Source organism: Xylaria bambusicola, assembly GCF_022495145.1.
Source record: "Xylaria bambusicola strain CBS 139988 unplaced genomic scaffold F5B22scaffold_34, whole genome shotgun sequence".
Lineage (NCBI taxonomy): Eukaryota > Fungi > Ascomycota > Sordariomycetes > Xylariales > Xylariaceae > Xylaria > Xylaria bambusicola.
This window is the reverse complement of record NW_025953587.1, coordinates 259,657-277,788: the sequence shown is the minus strand read 5'-3', so window position 1 is coordinate 277,788 and position 18,132 is coordinate 259,657. Positions and strand designations below refer to the sequence as shown.

Sequence of the window (18,132 nt, the reverse complement as noted above, 5' to 3'; positions counted from 1 at the left end):
GGAAAAGTATATGAAATCGTGGGTGTTTACCCCCTTTCATTCGTTTCTTTTTTTTTTTTCCCACTCTTGAGCTTTCGGTCCAGGAAGAGGGGAAGAATACGCCGAGATCAGCACAGTCATATTTCGAATCAACGTCATGATTCTCAGTCCTATCTCCTACCTGGATTGCATCGTGTTCTGCATCTTTCTGGCGCCTCAGCTGGTGATACACGTGGGTCTGTTCGAGACGATAGCAGTCGTGTTGCAATGCCTTCCTTTCCTGCGTAAGTGATGAGACGAGAATAACTCGGGTGGCCGGATCGTATGTTGACCGCCGACAGTCCTGGAGCTTCCTTATAGCTTTATTCGGGAGCGATACTTCTCCAAGCGCGGGGACCAGTCTCCTTTTGTGCAACAAGCGTCTCCGTTTGAGGATTTCGTTATCCGATGCGTTCGTTATGCCTTCGCCAATATTCACCCAAGCGTCGGGAGAGTCTTCTTCTCTAAGCAAGTCGCTCTGCCTTTCCTGACATTCAGGATGTTGCGCCACGGTTATATCAAGTCCCCGGTTCACTGGCACGAGTACAAAGATGTAGGTTGATGTAACCTTAATGACAAGGCACGGTATTTACAGAGATGTATTATCAGAAAAGGTTCCGAGGTATCTGGACAATACATGACCCGACCAAGCGACCGGACCTATGTGTTTATTATGCCCATGGTAAGGGAAAATCCGATGCATCGAGAAGTCGTGTCATCATGGCAGCTGATCATATACAAGGTGGAGGGTTTTCTATGGGCTCGTCGTACTTCTATCTAGAGTTTCTGCTTTCCTGGCTAGATCTTCTGAAGAAAGCTGGGTATAGGAATCCGTCAATCTTCGCATTAGAATACACGCTCGTTCCAGATGATAGTTTTCCTGGGCAACTCGAGGAAGCCATTGCTGGATATGAACATGTTTTGTCAACAGTGGGCAATCCGGGGAAGGTGTGCGTCGGCGGAGACTCCGCAGGTGCAACAATCATTCTCAACTTGCTGTTACATCTGGCGAATACGGGCCAACACGCAGACGTAATGAATGGGATCGGGCAATGGCAACTACCAAAACCCGCTTTCGCTGTCCTCATATCCCCTTGGGTGTCGCTCGTTTCGGATAGACACCGCAACACCAGGAGTGATTATCTTGATGCTGGAAACTTGCATATATATGCCGAGGAGTATGCCGGAGACGACCTCTCACCACATGACCCCTTACTTTCGCCAGGTCAGAATCGGGATGTAGAATGGTGGCGTCGGGCGACTCCTGATCATGGATTCTTTGTAGCGTATGGAGATGAAGAAGTTCTTGCCCCGGAAACCGAGGGCCTTGTACAATTTTGGAAGAAGGGTGACATCAAAGTCGTTGATCGCGGAGAGACCGGTGGCATTCATGCATGGCCAGTAGCCTCGCTATTCCTTAGCGAGTCAAACAAACGGTTAAAGGGATTGGAGGCAATAGTTCAGGAAATTAGAAAGAACATCAAATAGAAACAGTTGAAATAATGCTGCGTTTCATTTAGCCCATCAGGCACAATGACTCGGGCAGGAATTAGGCGTGTCTTGTCAGATTAGATCAAGTAACAAACATCATCGACCAGGCAGTAACGAAGGAACCTTGGTGTTGATGCACCCGGCTTCTAGGTCACTGGCTTTTGCGGTCTCCGAAAAGCTCTTTGTCGTAATTTTCATCACCCATGACACACGGGCTGTTATCACTTGATAATGCCAAAATCCAGAGTAGGTATTTGAAGTGTTGATGTTGAATATGGATGAATAATCAACCAGTCAGTGGAACTACCTACCCTGGGCATGTAGGCAGGTACCAATCGTTCCCATGGAGTGGTAGAGCCAACGGGCCAGCCTGTGATTAGGCACATGACATGCATTTCGAAGCCTTACCGTGAGGAGGCGGGGTGATGCCAAGTGCAATGTTTCATGAACTCGCGGTGATGTTTGCTCGAACTGGTCTCTCGAACCGGCCTACCGTACAGGCGTACAGGCGTACACACCGGACAAATTGACAGTCAGGCTAGCAGTCTGCAGAAATGTGCCGAGCTTGATATGTCGAGAGCAGGTAAGGCATGACACATTTCAGGGCGTTAAGGCACCATCGGTACAACCCTGCGGGTAGGTCACCTTGTGATACCTCGATTGCATCGTGGCTTCGGCGTACGCATGCAGTCAGCGAATAATGCAACCAAAGGTGCTGCTCTGATCTGATAGGCAGGGTGACGGATGGACGATGTAAATCTGACTGTGCCCATCCATGATGTGTCTATGCAAACAGGGCTAGTTCTAGAGTACGCACCGAGACAGGGCTCGACAGGTACTTTAAAGCGATCTGCATGTAAAGGCCTACCTACGTAGTACATACATACATCATAAGATGTAGACCACGCCTTGGTAAGGTGAAGATGAGTGATGCTAAGTGGAGTAGGTAGGTGGTACTAGTACAGAGCAGGGAAGGGAAAAAAAAAAAGACAGAAGAAAAAAGGTGAGTGGGGATCTTGAGAGGTGGGCTGTCTGTAATAGACTGGTGACTTGGTAGGTACCTCGAGGTCAGAACATTCCATGCTTTCTGGCAGATGGGTTAAGATCGAGCTAGAGTAAATAAGGACATAAGACATACCTAGCGCATATTATCTTTATTAGGTATTACATGCCTAAATAGATTCATTTATGTGCTCTTTTTAAACTTATTATCATGCTACCGGTATTGCAGTTATATTTACTAAGGAGTGGTCAACTATTAAAGCAGTAGGTACATAGAGCATATACGTAAGGTATTGTGTAAGTACCTGCTGTACTACACCTATGTAGGGGCGCTGCACAACTACCTACCGCTAACTTCAAATGTAGGCTGCTAGGTATTAGTCAAGCTTGTACATGTAGAGTACACAGGCTTCAGCGCAGACTACGGGGCTGAATGAAGTACCTGATCTGTACCTCAAGCTGGAATTAGGCACCTAAGGCAGTAGGAGGAGAGCTCCCCTGAGTCGTTTCGGTGTGATCGCATATAAAATAGTGGGCACTTACCGTCCGGGTGCCACCAACAATTGAAACCTTTCAAAAAGCGCGTCTCACCCACCCTGGATTTCTGAACAAGCATAAAAGCGCACGTCACCACTGTACTGCACAGTCCAAATCCAAGCTTAAGCCACATGATTGCATGTCATCCTGTCTCGACTGTACAGAGCTACCTACCGTACCTACCTACCTACCTACCCCCACTTCCACCGCCTGGCAATTCGCTACCACCTCACCAGACTCGCACCCTATATCTTATCTGGCTATCCTTATCTATATATATCGGGCTTCTTATCTCCCTCCAACTACCCGGCGTCTCCAGATTACCTAAACACCTCCTACCAAGCGCCCAGCCGTTCGAGCAGCATCTGTGAGCGCCTCACATCAGACATTTCTATACCTTGGGTGTTTGGCGTTTGTTGGTTCGGGTGAAAGTGGATGCAGTAAAAACCCGTTTATCTACACGCCTCGAATCCGTAAAACTACTGCGTGCTTTGGTCAGCCCAGGCAACCAATAGAAGCTCTTCGCGTGAAGATTTCTTTTGCTTGGTCAATGGTTACTAGTCGGGATAGAAAATCCATCAGTCTAAACCCCGCTGCTACCAAAGAAGGCTGTGCGCTCTTGCATCTAAGCCTTCCGTTGTGTATGTGTATGTGGTTGGACGCTTGAGCCATCCATCCACCCACCCATCCACCCATCCACCCATCCACTCATTCATCCATCCCCCAGCTAGCCAGTCAGCAGGTCAGTCAGGCTACTTGTAGGTGTATAGGACACCAGGGTGAAGTTATTGCCGTCTTTTGTTGCCATCGAGCCTGTGTTGATATCGCCGTTGAGCTCCCGCTTCCTTCACTCTCATTCACTCGCGCACACACGCACACACACTCTCTTTTCTCGGAAGCAGTAGGTGCAGCAAAACCAACGGGTGCAAGCATCGGCACTGGTTGGTGATCATTTAAAGAGGATTGCATCATCGCATTACGGTGCATTCCACATACCTACGGTACCTGTATGACTGTAGCAAGAGCGTGTTTGTTCCCGTTATCCGGTCCTCAGCTCCCGTGAAGACAGGGGTAGGGTGTCATCTGCTTATTGATTGAAACATCAGCCACTCAGGCAGCAAGGGAGCAGCAGAAATAAGAGTCGCGGTTCGGTACTCAACAGCCAGACATCGCGTCCAGCGTGTACGCATGAGAGTAGAAGGTTGATTGAGGCTACGGTCGACGCTAGAGAAAAGCCTTCAGTCAAGACAACGAACACCCGTTCCCCACAAGTTCCTTAGAACGGTTGTGCATTGTGTCTCTTTGTCCCTTTCCAGGGCGCTCCTATCTCCGATTCGTCTCCCAACAATAGACTAGAGACAACGGTGGATCATGTCTCCGGTCGCAGACAACACGTCGTATGCACCCAAGTCGCCCGATTTATCCTGCTTTGACTCTGGGCCGGGATTCCACTCGTCCTCGGCCTATTACAAGCCCAACCCGTCCTACGCCTTCCCCAATTACAGTGCCTCTCCTCCATCTGGTGGCAATCCTTCCCTGCAGCCTCTAGCTCCGACTTCTGCCCCAACGCAGCTACGGCCACAGGTACAACCACAGCAGCAGCAGCTGGAACTGGGATCACACAATTTCAGCCAACCGCCATTGCACCACCAATACCAAGCTCATCATCACTACAACAACAACAATAATAATCATAATTATAATCTCAACAGTCACGTTCATATCAGCAACGGTTCAACGACAACAGCCACCATCACCGACCACAACGCTTATCCAGGTCATCCACACCAACACCCACGTGTGTCGCTGAATACGTACGACCACACCTCACAGCACGCATTGGTTCCCTATCCTCCCCAGCCTGGTACACATTACTACCCGTCGCCTGCACCACAGCAGCAGCAACCACATTACCTACAGCCACATCAGTCCGCCTACCAGCCTTCATACTATTCGTCCTACGCCGATTCACCTACCTCGACAGGCTACCAACCTGCAAGCCAATCCATTCCACAGCAGCAACACGTCCACGCCCAGCAGCACCAGCAACAACAGCAACAACCGCCAAGCCTATCTCCCAACCGACCGGTCACGTCTAACCCGCCTGACGCCATGCCACGCGGCAAGGCTGCTGCCCCGGCGGCAAGGGAGCCCGAGGTCATGGACTCGCCCGTTCGGACAAAATTCCCTACCGCGCGCATCAAGCGCATCATGCAGGCGGATGAGGAGGTCGGCAAAGTTGCGCAACAAACGCCGATCGCCGTAGGCAAAGCGCTAGAACTCTTCATGGTTCAGCTTGTACACAAGAGTGCCGAAGTTGCCAAAGAAAAGAATTCAAAACGCATCACCGCTCCCATGTTGAAGCAAGCCATCGACTCTACGAACGAATGGGATTTTCTCAGGGAGATTGTGGCCAAAGTAACCGAGGAGAAAGAAGGCGCGAGAAGCAGCGGCCGTCCGAAAGCAGAAAGCGAGAGTGACGATGATGTCGATGCCGGCGAAGTCAAGAAAAAGGGAAGAGGTGGTCGCAAGAAGAAGGCGGCCGTCTAGATATGTCTCATTTCAGATCATCAGTATTTCTATCCAGTATCACAGGCAGGCATCATGATGGTTGGTTTTATGTTTAGGCGTTCAAGAAGCAGTCTGCGAAACTGTCAGTAGCATAGGTAACGGCGTTGGTGGTTTGGCAGGCTACCTTAGATACATAGGCAGGTCCAACGCAGTTGTAAATACGATAAACTAAGCTTTACAGGACAAGCCGGTGGACCAAGGACAGGATGTCGGCGTTCTCTGCCCCTGGCACATATCATTATTGAGTACCATGTGGGCTTTTGCTTTGTCCTTGGGAAAGCAACTTCAATACCCTCCAAACTAGACATCCCAGTGAAAGTCTAAAAATCATATGAAGTCTGGGACGGGGACTCTGTGATTCCGCAGCTTTGTCTACATTGTTAACAACATTCTGCAAGATATTCCACACAACCTTCTAACTATGATGTTCTAGTGTTCGGAGTGTGCTGTTGCGCCTGAGCATCGCGTTGCAACTATAAGCTGGTACGTTGTCATTTTCAGCGTAGTTATGAACAAGGTAGAAATAAGATTACCTCTTCTTTATCCTGCTCCTGGCGATTTATGTCTCCATGATACAAACTCAGTTGCACGTGTTATTGCGAATAACAATGCAAAGAATAATGCTGTCCTTGATCTTAATATTAAAGAGTTGATGCCATTGAACCTTCACGAATATACTTATAGGTACTTAGGTACTTTGACCTGTATAATCTAGCCAGCGGATTAGTGTATAAATAAATATGACGTGTAGGCTTCTAACTTGTTCAGGTAGCACGGGAGCTACGGCAGGTTAGAGATGGCAGGTTAGACCAATCACTCTGGGCTCTACTACAGTGGCATAGTGGAATAAGTACAGGCTCGACGACAGGGTCCGCGTGCGACAATACGAAGGGGTAAGATTACTAAGTACGCTTGGCGACTCTCTGGTCTCTGGCCACTGATCTAATAAAAGCTAATACCAGCTACAGTCTAGCCTACCTGGGTATCCGGCATGTTAGCGCGCGTTACTTGGAAGGGGTAGCTGTAGGTTCATCCCGGCTGGACACTGGCTCGGAATAGGGCAATTCCAATTCCATCTGTCATTCTCTCGATCGCGCTTTTGTCTTGTCTCGAACCTGCGATGCGCACACAGTCGGTGCGTTCACGAGTGCTCTGCTGAATTGTCCACAGCCGCAGCCATGGTAGACATCCTTCTGATGCTCCCCCTTCGAGACCGATACAGGTGACATGGTTAATGTCCCCTCCGCTATAAGAGAAAGAGACCCAGCAACAACACCCATAGCAGCAATAGAACGGCCGGCGCCGTGGCGGCGACAGTTATCGACAGAAGCTACACACCTAGGTCGCTATGTCGTGGGATCTGCTCCGGCGGTTTATCGAGAGTGATGTTTTCAATCAGAACCCCTTCCTCTCTGTCTCATATCTGTCGTAAGTCGACAGCCGTCTCGAATCTCCTTAACGCCGAGCTCTGACCCGTATAAACTTGCAGCCGATATGCAGACCATGTCGGGATTCATTACGTCCTATGCTCCAAGCTGCGCCAATTTCCATACGAAGACATCGAATTCTTCCTTCCTCAGCTATGCCACCTTATAATCAGCGTCGACAATGAGTCCATGGCTCTGGAGGAGTTCTTGTTGGACCTGTGTGAAGAATCTGTCAGTGCGGCTCTTCTGGTTAGTTGTCGTCCATTCACCTGCCGTTATGGTTCATTTCTAAGCAACCTCTTCAGACTTTCTGGCTCTTCCAGACTTATCTGCACGACCTCGCTTTGACACCCCAAGCACAAGCCTTCAAGACCTGCCGGCGAGTTTACAACAAGGTGCAACATATAGTATTTGGGCTTCCCGATACTGCGCGGCAGGAGAAAATAAAAGAAAATGTTCTACCCGTCACTGTTCTGGCGAGCTTTGTACTAGCGAGCGTTGGACTTCCTAGACTGTCCCAATGGGCCGGGCCCCTTGCTGTCGCGCAAGCACGGAAATCCCAGCCCACCAGCGACGCCATTTCTGACTTGAGCCAAACACCGCCTAAGATGACACGGAGCCAGACGGTGACTGTGTCCTCGACAAGATCACGACGGCAGCGAGATGGAATTAAGGGGGTTGATTCCCACGACGTGAAGGTCGGTGGACCGGACAATGCGCCGCGAAGTATTGACGTATCCTCTACAGCGCATGCTGGAACAGAGATTACCCTTACTCAAGCAGACGCAAAACCAGAATTCATCGATTCAAAATTAGTAGATGCACGCATGAGTTCTTCATCTCTTCCACTCCCTGAGATGAGATCACCAAAAGCCATTTCCCGCCCTGCCACACCACTTTCAGCCCGGCTGCCACGCCCAACAGAAGCTATCTACCGTAGACACTCTCACCATGTAAAGACTACTCTCACTCTAGCAGAGATGAGTATGAATCAGAAGATCAGTTTGCTTCGACAAAACTATTTTCGGACGCAGACAATGTTCCTTTCAGCCCTCGAAGATATATCGAATAGGCTTGTGATAGTACCCAAGCCAGCTCGTCTCAGTGCTTTGAGAGCCGAACTTGCACTAATTGCCAGGGACTTACCTGCGGAGCTCGATATTCCAGTTTTATGTCCGCCAACACTTGTCGATGGCTCACCTGCAAAGAGCCGGCATCATCGCATAGTTAGGGTCAATCCCGCTGAAGCCACGGTTCTAAATAGCGCGGAAAAGGTTCCATTTCTCCTTATGATTGAAATTCTCAAAGATGACTTCACATTTGACCCCAATTCGGTAGATAATCAACGCTTACTGAGCACACTACTCTCAGAGCAGAACAGCCGTAAACGGCTTTTTGATCTATCAGATGCTCAGCGAAGGCCTACCAGCGAACGATCTACATCTCTAGAGAATGAAAAGGTCGACAGCGTGTTCGAGCCGACATCAGGAGACCTAGGAAGTTCGCCTATGCTCAAAGCGTTCGATGATGATGCTAACGATAAGAAAAATGCGAAACTATCTTCTCGCAAGTCTATGCCAAATGGCCTCATAAATGCGACATTAGATTCGCCTCCACGAGATTCTATAGTATCTATGTCTCGATCAAGTAGCCCTGGATCCTTACAGAAGATGGGACTCTCGGGGCCGCGAAATACACACGAACAGCCAGATTTCTCAGCATTAGCAACTCATATGCGTACTGCCTCACAAATGCTAGCGCAGTTGGATGCGACTAGCGGGAAACGGCCGAAGCAAGAAGTCGCGGCTATTCGATCAAAGATTATTGCCAGTATGCAGAGCTTAGAGGAACAGAGCTTCGATCTAGATGACGGCCAAGGACCTACTTTCGACTTGATAATCGCCAAGGCAAGCGCCACCTCGTCAGTTTCCGAGGCCGACCTTGACGATGAATTTACAGCTGTGAACACCCCTACGGCTGGAGCCGCCAGGATGGAAAACGATGCTATGACTGGAGGTGTGCAGAAAAAAGGCGACCGTGACGACCCTAGCGCCGCTGTATTTGGCGAGGCGTGGCATGTCAAAAAGGAACGCATTCGAAAGACTTCCCCTTATGGTTGGATGAAAAATTGGGATCTCGTCAGTGTCATTGTGAAGACAGGGTCCGACCTCCGGCAGGAAGCATTTGCATGTCAATTGATCCAGGTGTGCCACAGGATATGGGTGGATGCAGGCGTACCTGTTTGGGTCAAGCTCATGCAAATACTAGTCACTGGCGAGTCGTCTGGGCTTATCGAGACCATTACTAACGGTGTCTCCTTACACTCTCTAAAGCGCAGCTTGACATTATCGTCAATAGAATCTGGTGTGAATCCTCGCAGGCGCTTCGCGACTCTCAAAGATCACTGGGTCAAGACATTCGGCAAACCCGACAGTGATGCGTACAGAAGTGCCGTAGACGCATTTAAACGATCACTTGCTGCATACAGCATGATACAATACGTTTTGCAGCTAAAGGATCGTCACAACGGAAATGTACTCATAGATAACGAAGGACACATTATTCATATTGATTTTGGATTCATGCTCTCAAACTCTCCCGGTTCGGTTGGGTTTGAAGCCGCCCCTTTCAAACTCACTCAGGAGTATGTGGATGTTTTGGGCGGGGTCGGGTCTTCGGATTTTGAAGACTACAAAACGTTATGCAAGCAAGCGTTCCAAGGTAAGTCTTACCAGATGAGTTCTACAGCAATCGTTGTTGCTAATACAAAAAAGCACTTCGTCGATCTGCGGACAATATTATTGATCTCGTAAACATGATGGGAAGAGACTCGAAGATGCCATGCTACTCTGCTGGTGTGATACAGACAACGGCAGCTTTACGGCAACGTTTCCAGCTACATTTGAGCGCCGATGAAGCCGAAAGCTTTGTTGAGACAGATTTGATCGCCAAATCTCTCGGTAGCTATTATACACGACTGCAAGTTTGCCTTCTCATATTAAGATCTATGTACTGACAGATCCTTAGTTATGACACTTTCCAATATCGCACCCAGGGTATATACTAAGCTATAACAACGACATGTAGGTCATGACGAGGGGGAGATATGACAACATTGGCATTTGGGCGGCGTTCCGGGCGATAGAGTTAAGATTGGGATAATCTCCACCAGGACAACTGATTTAACTGGATTTGTGGTGAAGCAGCACTGCCAGCATAGACGTGAGAAACCAGCTTCTCCATAACTAACTAGCTATACCATCTACATGCCATGCATACCAAGTCTCAGAAGACTTAAATTCAAGTATTGAAGACCTAGCTCAGTATCACTTCCACAAAACCCATCACTGCCTCACAATAGCATATCTGGGATAAGTATTGACACACTCCGTGCGGCTAATCGTTCCCCTCGGGCATCGAAGGTAATCTCCCAGATATAAGTTGAAGGTGACCCGAGGTTTATTGAAATTGGGCGAACATATGCATGTGCTTATTTATTATAGAGCCCACTAAAAATTAGGAAGTATCCTCTGGTTGCTTGTGCGTAGTGGTATCCAAGGTATTGATATCCTTGATTTCTTAGATGTTAATTATTGTGGCAGCAAGGGCGGATGATGAGCACACAATGTCAGTTGTCACCTACAGGTCACTAATCACTTGTCTACATACTTCTTGAAGGGTAGCTGGGCATTTGCCGTGACAACGTAGCTAGCTACCTGCCAAACTTACCTCCGAATAGTCAATCCGTGATATCACACCGAATAAACGCCATGTTATGATGTTTACCACACATGTATCAACATACCTCTTGAACCTTGAATGTAACGACCCTTATAGTTTTGTGCCTTGGATGTATGAATTCTACTTGGCTTGATATTGTTGATGGTCATAGGTTCACGCTGGGCAATGAATACTTCAGATATACAATGAGATATATCCCACAGCCTCTCACCCCCTTGGCCCCCTTCTATCTCCTTCCGCGTTGTCCTGCTACATGCACGCAGAACCACAACACGTGCAGTTTGAGGGTGAAAATGATGTTATGTTTAGTTCAATGCGGCCCTTATCAAATAACATCACCAACCTTGTTGCCTTCCTGCGATAAATCCAAAGTACATAACTGTTGTACCGCACACACACACAGACCATGTTTGTTAGTCTTCGCTCTTTCTCTACTGCTTTCCTTAACTTTCGAGTACATCTCTACCCACACCACTGTGAAGTCTTATTTCCACGTCTCTCCCCCGTTCACAGATCTTCCTGACTCAACAAAGGTAACTACCAGCTTTAGGCCACTCTGTTACAGTGTAGCTCAAGCTATCACCTCGGTACGTAGCATCCTTACCCATGAAACGTATTGCACTTCACTCATACCCAGGTCTGCAGTACCTCTCTAATCTCATGCCTATCAAATTTCCCATCATTGCACCTATCTACAACTTTGTTCCAGCCGACCTTCCTCTTCCTCGTACTTTCTCTAACTACAGGATACGATTCATCTAACGCAGTCTCTTGCGGCGCCTTTCCAATTCCTTTGATACCAGTGACTATTTCCGTGCAAGATTGGTCAAGCTGCAACTTCTACCAATTCACTATCAACCCGCTGGCCTGCCCTACGTTTGAGTACGGTCTCGCAGATATATATCCTTATACCTAGGTAAGGCACAGAAAAGAAAGAGCATCAGTTATCCCTTGTATCTCCGGTCACCGGCATGTCATGTTCTCCTATTTCCTTTGGGCTACAGTGTATCTTGCGTGTTTTCTACATTGCTCCTTCCACAATGTTGCCAGGCAAATTTTTATGCAAATATTATCACCTTTTCACCCACTCAGATGTATCCGCCCCATTGCTCCTGAAAATACTGTACATGGTCACTCACGTTGCGTTTTTAACATAGCTAGGAAACAGTTAAATTCGACATGGCAAGTTCTTCAGATACAGCAAACTCACCTCCGCCTACGGAGAACTACCCTTCGCTACCCTTCAATCTTGATCAAGAGCCCAAAGTACGAGAATGGTCTCAATACGAGCTAGACACTGTACTGTCTTTAATCTGCAAGTACGAGCACCTTGCAAGCCAGAAAGAGAAGGGGAAGAAGCAACGCTCTCCTCATGCGAAGAGAAGAGGTGGCAGACAGTCGGAAGACGATGTCAGTGACTGGGCCTTCTCCTTTGCCACAAAGCTGAATGAGGCTCTTCATGGCATGCATAACTATAAGGATGATATTCCACTAGCCGATGTGCGAGAGCTTGTGGACTTTATTGAGATAAAGAACAAAGCTGTCATGGATTACATCAAAAGACAGTCCACACCCTTCAGGGTGACAAGGGCGAAGAAGTTTGCATTCCTGCGCCTGTGCAACACCTTCAACAAGACTTTCTACAAGTGGACTCTCCTGCGCAGACAGCGGCGTCGAAACCCCAGCATCAGTGCTGAGGAAGAGATGACCCGGGGTAGTTGGATTGATTACTATCTGTCGAAACAAGACCGAGGTATGTTATAACTGATATTTGCTTGGTAAACCCACGGCATTGTCTATTCCTTTGCCCGCCTCCTTCGCCTTATTCTGGAACGTCACAACTGCCAAACTAATGCTTTGCATCTAGAGAATTATCTCCTGGGTGCTGCTCGCATTGAGAAGAATGCACATCCGGTATGTACTAGTCCAACCGTGATAAGTCCCAAAGGAGCCCCTTCCTTCATCCCCTCGTCAGCTTACAGATGTCAACCTTGAATATCCATAATAATGTCATGACAATGTAGAGCGAAAATACTGAGAGAGGCTGGATTTCCAACACTGTCTATGCTCGGCGAAGCCGCGATATCGATTTAACCCCTAGTTCGAGTCAGGACCACAAGGCATTCCCATCCCAACAATCAGGTTTTCCAACAGGACAAGATCGTCCATTTCGTTTTCGTAAACGTCACAGAAGCATACATCCTCCTCCGCCTCCTCCGCTGCCACCGCCCTTTTATACTGGCTCCCTTATCGAGGACAAATACATGGGCAATCAACCATCCGATATCTATGATAAAGGGTATTTCAAGAGCATGGAGACAGTAACACATGCTGACCCAGCACGTCGTACTTCCTATGAGGATTTTGATCAAAATCCTTTACCTGCATGTTTGCCCCCAACCTCACCGGCCTATTTTGGCCATGCTGGTCTGCGCCAGTCCATTCATCCGACAGGCCCACGACTGGAAACACCTTTGTTGACGTATGAGGGTGACTCAGATCCAGAACGATCTGGCAGTTCTGGAGCACATATGCTACTGGCGCATAGCGACTCATATGGTGCGCGGGGTTATGAGTATCCTGAACCACCAGATGAAAAGGCTAGCTACGACTACAATACCGTCTATGAGACACCTTGTTCACCTTGTTCTCCAATGTACACTTCAGGATGCATGGTGGCCACTGATGGTGGAGAAAAGAGCCCTCTTCATACAGATTTTGACACTGGCGAAGGTCTTCTTGACTACTAGTGCTTGCTCTCTTGCCCTAGTTGCTGCATAATCTATGCCATCTCATGCGTGTGTAGCTACTATGGAAATTAGCAACCACCGTGGCTGTGTTTTCAATAGGATTGACAGAGAAGAAAGCCCGGGCATGAACCAACATCAGGATGCGCACCACGATTAACCAAGACAAATTGAGTGCTGCTTCATTCGCTCAAGAAGAGGTGGAAAAAACAAGGATCACACCTATTTCCATTGATCATACACACTACTCCTGTTCATGGCACAGGAGGCTTCGGCACTGACTCTTTCTCTCCTCTTGAAAGCTAATCAAAAAATCCTGCAACCTTTGCCTCTTCCTTTCCCTTTCCATTTCCATTTTGCGTTTTGCCATGACTATTGCCTGGGAAATAGCACCGAGTTGCAATAGCATGCACATTGAAGAAAGACGTCCGTCAAACTCAACATAAGGGGAGCAGAACTCGAATGATTCAACCGTACTCGTTTCTCTTCTTAATTGTTTCATAATACCGTTTGCGAAACCATGAACCAGAAAATACTTGAGAAAGCACTTCTTTCGCCATTGCTGGCATTCGCTCTGTACCAAGCTTTACAAAGGAGAAAGAAGAAAGCCATACATCCATTGCAAGAAAGTTTCAGCCTCGGTCGTCGTTTAGATGATTCGTAGAGGCTGGGGCACGGTCGAGGAAACAGTAATCGGATAACAGATATGAAGAAAAGGGGATACTGAACTGAAGGGAAGCCCTTGAAATATGCTGTGGCATTATAGCATATGGAATCCCAAGACACGGCGAAGATAGCCCGATTTCTAGATCGCCATGCTTTTTTCCTAGATTTGCCGTAACTAGTCTCTAGCAATGCGAAATATACGAAACACGTCCCTGAGTACTTCCACGATAAAACCGAGTAAAATGTCGGATAAGAAAGACCCCCACCTACGTAGGTCCTTTGCTAATGGGTTGACGAAGGCACACATTGTGATTCTAACTGCCTGAAGAACTACGATACTTACTGCGGCTGTGAAGCCTCCTAGAACTGGAGTCGGCCATGGGGGGGCACTGACAGCTTGGTCCAATGCGAGGTTGTCCAACCTTCTCTAAAATTGTTGGATGATTTTTATGGCCTTATGATCTCTATTTGGCAGATGTAACGCAACAGCCAAGTATTTCGCTTTCCACTGACCAACGACCTGGATTCAAACAGTAAGGTTGCCCAATTGTTGTATTTTGAGGAGTCCTAATTCTCGTGATCCACGTTGTTCTGGAATGGTGTGACCTAATCAATCAGTAGTCGGCTTCACCGTGGCATGCCGACAACCCGGTAGAAGGGTCTCGATATTGCTCTCGCGCCTGTCTGAATCTGACACATCGATTGTTTCTGGTGATGTGTCATGTCATGCCGTCGAAAACGCTTCAATGTCGTGGAATGGCGCCGCAGCAAGTAACCGGCCGATGCCAGACTACCTGTCCACCCACCCACCCATATATCTGTCATATGCGGAGGCGAGGGCAGCAGACAGGCAATATCCCGGATGTGTTAGCCAAACAAGTGTGTTACTGGTTACTCTGTTTATGTTATTTGTTGGGGTGCCATCCCGAGTCCGACCTCTCGGTACTTTTGGTGTAGCCTCATTTTCGTGCCCCAAGGCGTTCTCGTCCTGTCATAGGATGAACGATATGTACGTACTACACTACGTGTGAGTTTCGCTCGTACTAATGTAGGTAGTCTAGACAGTCTGCCACACCCATGTCTGCGTTCCGTGTAGCCACCAGACGCGCAATCACTTCCAGGGTATCCAGCACACAGCAACACCCAGATCGGGGGGTTGCAGATCCATCCATCTATTCGCCTATACAACTTCCGGCAGTGCAGTGCGGTGTGGTGTTGTGGTCGCAAGATGGTATCTCCGTATCACCTAGTTACCCGTACGTATATCACACAGCCGACTTACGCAGGACACAAGGAGAGAAGCCGAAAAAGGACTGTCACGTAGGTAGTCCATATCCCTCAACCCTCATGCGAGAACCCGCGAAGACACACAAGGAAAAAGAGACGGGAAACGGACCAATCCCTTACCTCTCCGTGAACCCGGTGCTTGTTTACGTGAGTCACCTGAGCTTGCCTTGCCAACCCTCGCACGGAGGCATCCCATGCCGTATCATAGATATCTCATGATGCCCGTACTGCAGCCAAGAGGGAAAGAGAATAGATTGCTTCATTCCCACCGCCGACCGCCCATCGATACACCACCGCTGCAGTGTAGCATGGAGTTGCGTAGATGAATTACACACAAGGAATCATTCCCAGTGGCAGACAGGGAGAAAAGGGGGCATCTGGCCATCCTAGTGTAGCCTCTGTACAAAATTCCCAATGTGACACACTACAACGCGGTGATATGGGCCCTTGGAGTCGAGGCCTCGTGGAATCCATACGGTCAGACCATTTCGCGATTCACGCCCTCTTACAGTAAGGTGGTAGCTAGTTTGAAAACAACTGCCGTCGTTTTGACCCCGTGTATGACTGGGCTCGTCGTTCCTGAATCCGGCTTTGGACGATCACATACGGCTACGTAAGTATGTTGATCGCACTAAATACCCATATTGCAAGCACCTAGCCTGTCGAGTATGATGTTGATGGCGTGCGTGTACCGGTAGTCCTCGCCTAGAAATGACATGGAACATGGATGTTATTTATGTATGTGTTCACTGTGGGCCAGGAGGAAACGGAGGGCACCTAGTCATCACACGAGAACGAATTTACTGATTACCTATCGAAATATGAGGGCGACAGGGCTGTTGCAGCGTATTTGGAAAGAACAGCTTGGATATCGTCGCCTCAAAGGTGTTTTAGGTAGTCTACACCACAATGTAGATGTCGATCTTATAGGTGGTTGGTGATCGCCTACCATTTTTACAATGCCTACCTACCTCTTGAATTTGCAAGAGAAAAATTGGAGAAAATCCAAATAGTACCAAGGACAGAGAAAAAGATACTTCAAGAAAATAAGAGTTTCAAACACCGATTAGTTTTACAGTGAAGTTGGAAGCATCAAGCATGTAATTCTGTTCAATGTCACTCACTGGTCTTTTGTAAGAGCTGGTGTGAACCTTTTAGGGTTAGTGTGCACTGTTAATGGGATGATGTCGGGGTGAATCTGAGTGGTACAGTTGACAGCCACCTGTCACTCATCCAGACTCACACCACAACCAAGAATAATGATAACTTCATCATTTCAAGATGAAAAAAAAAACAATTAAAAATTAAAAAATTGTAAAAAAACAGAAAAAGATAGTTGCAATTCCCAGTTAACCAGGAAGCATCAGGAATTGAGCCCGATGCGGGGGTCGAACCTGCGGCGCCGGCGCGCGTTAGCTATGAATGAGTCGGGCTCGAATACTTGACTGTGGGAACTTACCCGCAACCTTGAGATTAAGAGTCTCACGCTCTACCGATTGAGCTAACCGGGCAGTCGAAGCTGCTTGTTGGATGTACAGCACACAAAACAAACTTAAGACTACCTAATGGATCAAGCAAAGTTATTGGCTGGCTATTACCTAAGACAAATCCATGTCCCCGTCACCCGTTACTGACCGGTTCTGCTGAAAACGCCGACAAAATAGGAATACCCTTGATCCTAGACCCATAGTGTATAGCACCGTAGTATAGTTCGAAACTTGGTTGGTGATGAATTCCTTCTTACTGGGCCGCCTGCTGTCGATCATTAACTCTATTCTGCCATGTATAAATACCTAGGGCGAGTGATAACTGGATTATCTTGAGGTATGTTTTAATAGTGGGAACTACGGCTATCTTGAACGTAGGAGCCTCGCGAGCCTCACTCTGTATACAACATCTACACGTATCGAGTTTGTGAGCGGCAAGGCGTAAGGTCTAGCACCCCGTTGTGACTCCACTTCCGTCACCAACCTTCCCTGGGCTTCCTCTCAAGGAAGGGTTGGGGTCTTTGACACACATACAACCACAAAAGTCCGTTTAATACATCCAGACAGGTGACGGAAGTGGGAGTCCCAACGGGGATTGAATGGTGCTTATTAGTGTAGTAAGGACAAAAGGGAGGGCAATGCACGCTACCTCATCGTTATTACGAAAACAGGGCTAATTTTTGAAGTATCGAAATGCAAAGCTGCCCACGTGTAGACAGACCAAGATGCTGTGATACTGCTAGCAGGATTCTCAATCCTAGATTACATGTCTAAATTCAGTCTAGATGTGGACACAGCAATAGTCGCCCGTGTTTCTAGATAACTATTTCTGATTGCATACTAAAGAAGCACTGTAAATAGCAAAGCAAACTTGGGAACACTGCATCAAGGAGGTAGACAGTGGTGTGTTGAAGAAATCTGCACAATACTTTTCTGTTTCCTGTTTCATGAAGGTGTGTAACCTGGCCTGAAAAAAAACATGAAGCGAGTAGGTAAAGGTGAAAACCAATTCATGACAATTCCAATTTAATGCCGCTCTGCCAGTGCATGACTGCGTTTAGAGAGAGAAAAGAAGAAGAAAAGAGGAGAAAAAAGCCCAAGCAATGAGAGCAAAAGGCCTAGGAAAATGATAAAAAAGGAACAAGCCAAGAAATCGCG

At 47.8% G+C, this 18,132-nt stretch overlaps 4 protein-coding genes and 1 pseudogene across 5 annotated transcripts; 4 read left to right on the top strand and 1 right to left on the bottom strand.

Moving 5' to 3' along the window:
* The first annotated feature begins 50 nt into the window (after positions 1-50).
* Positions 51-1,618, top strand: F5B22DRAFT_300464 (Alpha/Beta hydrolase protein). Its single transcript, XM_047970518.1, has 4 exons — positions 51-263; positions 321-571; positions 628-700; positions 761-1,618. Exons 1-4 carry the CDS (start codon positions 137-139, stop codon positions 1,504-1,506), a joined length of 1,197 nt encoding a protein of 398 aa, XP_047828942.1. The 5' UTR covers positions 51-136; the 3' UTR covers positions 1,507-1,618.
* Positions 1,619-4,082: 2,464 nt separating this feature from the next.
* F5B22DRAFT_300427 (uncharacterized protein) lies at positions 4,083-5,671 on the top strand. The gene has a single exon (XM_047970517.1). It carries the CDS (start codon positions 4,420-4,422, stop codon positions 5,596-5,598), a length of 1,179 nt encoding a protein of 392 aa, XP_047828941.1. The 5' UTR covers positions 4,083-4,419; the 3' UTR covers positions 5,599-5,671.
* Positions 5,672-6,540: 869 nt separating this feature from the next.
* On the top strand, positions 6,541-10,638 carry F5B22DRAFT_614759 (phosphatidylinositol 3). The gene is made up of 5 exons (XM_047975481.1): positions 6,541-7,047; positions 7,109-7,295; positions 7,352-9,767; positions 9,821-10,025; positions 10,074-10,638. The coding sequence occupies exons 1-5, from the start codon at positions 6,968-6,970 to the stop codon at positions 10,111-10,113; spliced, it is 2,928 nt and encodes a 975-aa protein (XP_047828940.1). The 5' UTR covers positions 6,541-6,967; the 3' UTR covers positions 10,114-10,638.
* Positions 10,639-11,966: 1,328 nt separating this feature from the next.
* Positions 11,967-13,537, top strand: F5B22DRAFT_648501 (uncharacterized protein; the record flags this gene model as incomplete). Its single annotated transcript, XM_047979023.1, has 3 exons — positions 11,967-12,540; positions 12,655-12,701; positions 12,812-13,537. 3 exons carry the CDS (start codon positions 11,967-11,969, stop codon positions 13,535-13,537), a joined length of 1,347 nt encoding a protein of 448 aa, XP_047828939.1.
* A 3,323-nt stretch (positions 13,538-16,860) lies between these two features.
* F5B22DRAFT_t137 lies at positions 16,861-16,998 on the bottom strand (annotated as a pseudogene). Its single transcript has one exon. The product of its transcript is annotated as a tRNA-OTHER (tRNA).
* Positions 16,999-18,132: the final 1,134 nt, after the last annotated feature.

Coding starts and splice junctions, on each gene's coding strand:
- F5B22DRAFT_300464 (XM_047970518.1), top strand. CDS start 137: ATGATTCTCAGTCCTATCTCCTACCTGGATTGCATCGTGTTCTGCATC. Junction 264..320: donor GCAATGCCTTCCTTTCCTGC/GTAAGTGATGAG, acceptor GACCGCCGACAG/TCCTGGAGCTTCCTTATAGC. Junction 572..627: donor ACTGGCACGAGTACAAAGAT/GTAGGTTGATGT, acceptor ATGTATTATCAG/AAAAGGTTCCGAGGTATCTG.
- F5B22DRAFT_300427 (XM_047970517.1), top strand. CDS start 4,420: ATGTCTCCGGTCGCAGACAACACGTCGTATGCACCCAAGTCGCCCGAT.
- F5B22DRAFT_614759 (XM_047975481.1), top strand. CDS start 6,968: ATGTCGTGGGATCTGCTCCGGCGGTTTATCGAGAGTGATGTTTTCAAT. Junction 7,048..7,108: donor CTCTCTGTCTCATATCTGTC/GTAAGTCGACAG, acceptor ATAAACTTGCAG/CCGATATGCAGACCATGTCG. Junction 7,296..7,351: donor CTGTCAGTGCGGCTCTTCTG/GTTAGTTGTCGT, acceptor CAACCTCTTCAG/ACTTTCTGGCTCTTCCAGAC.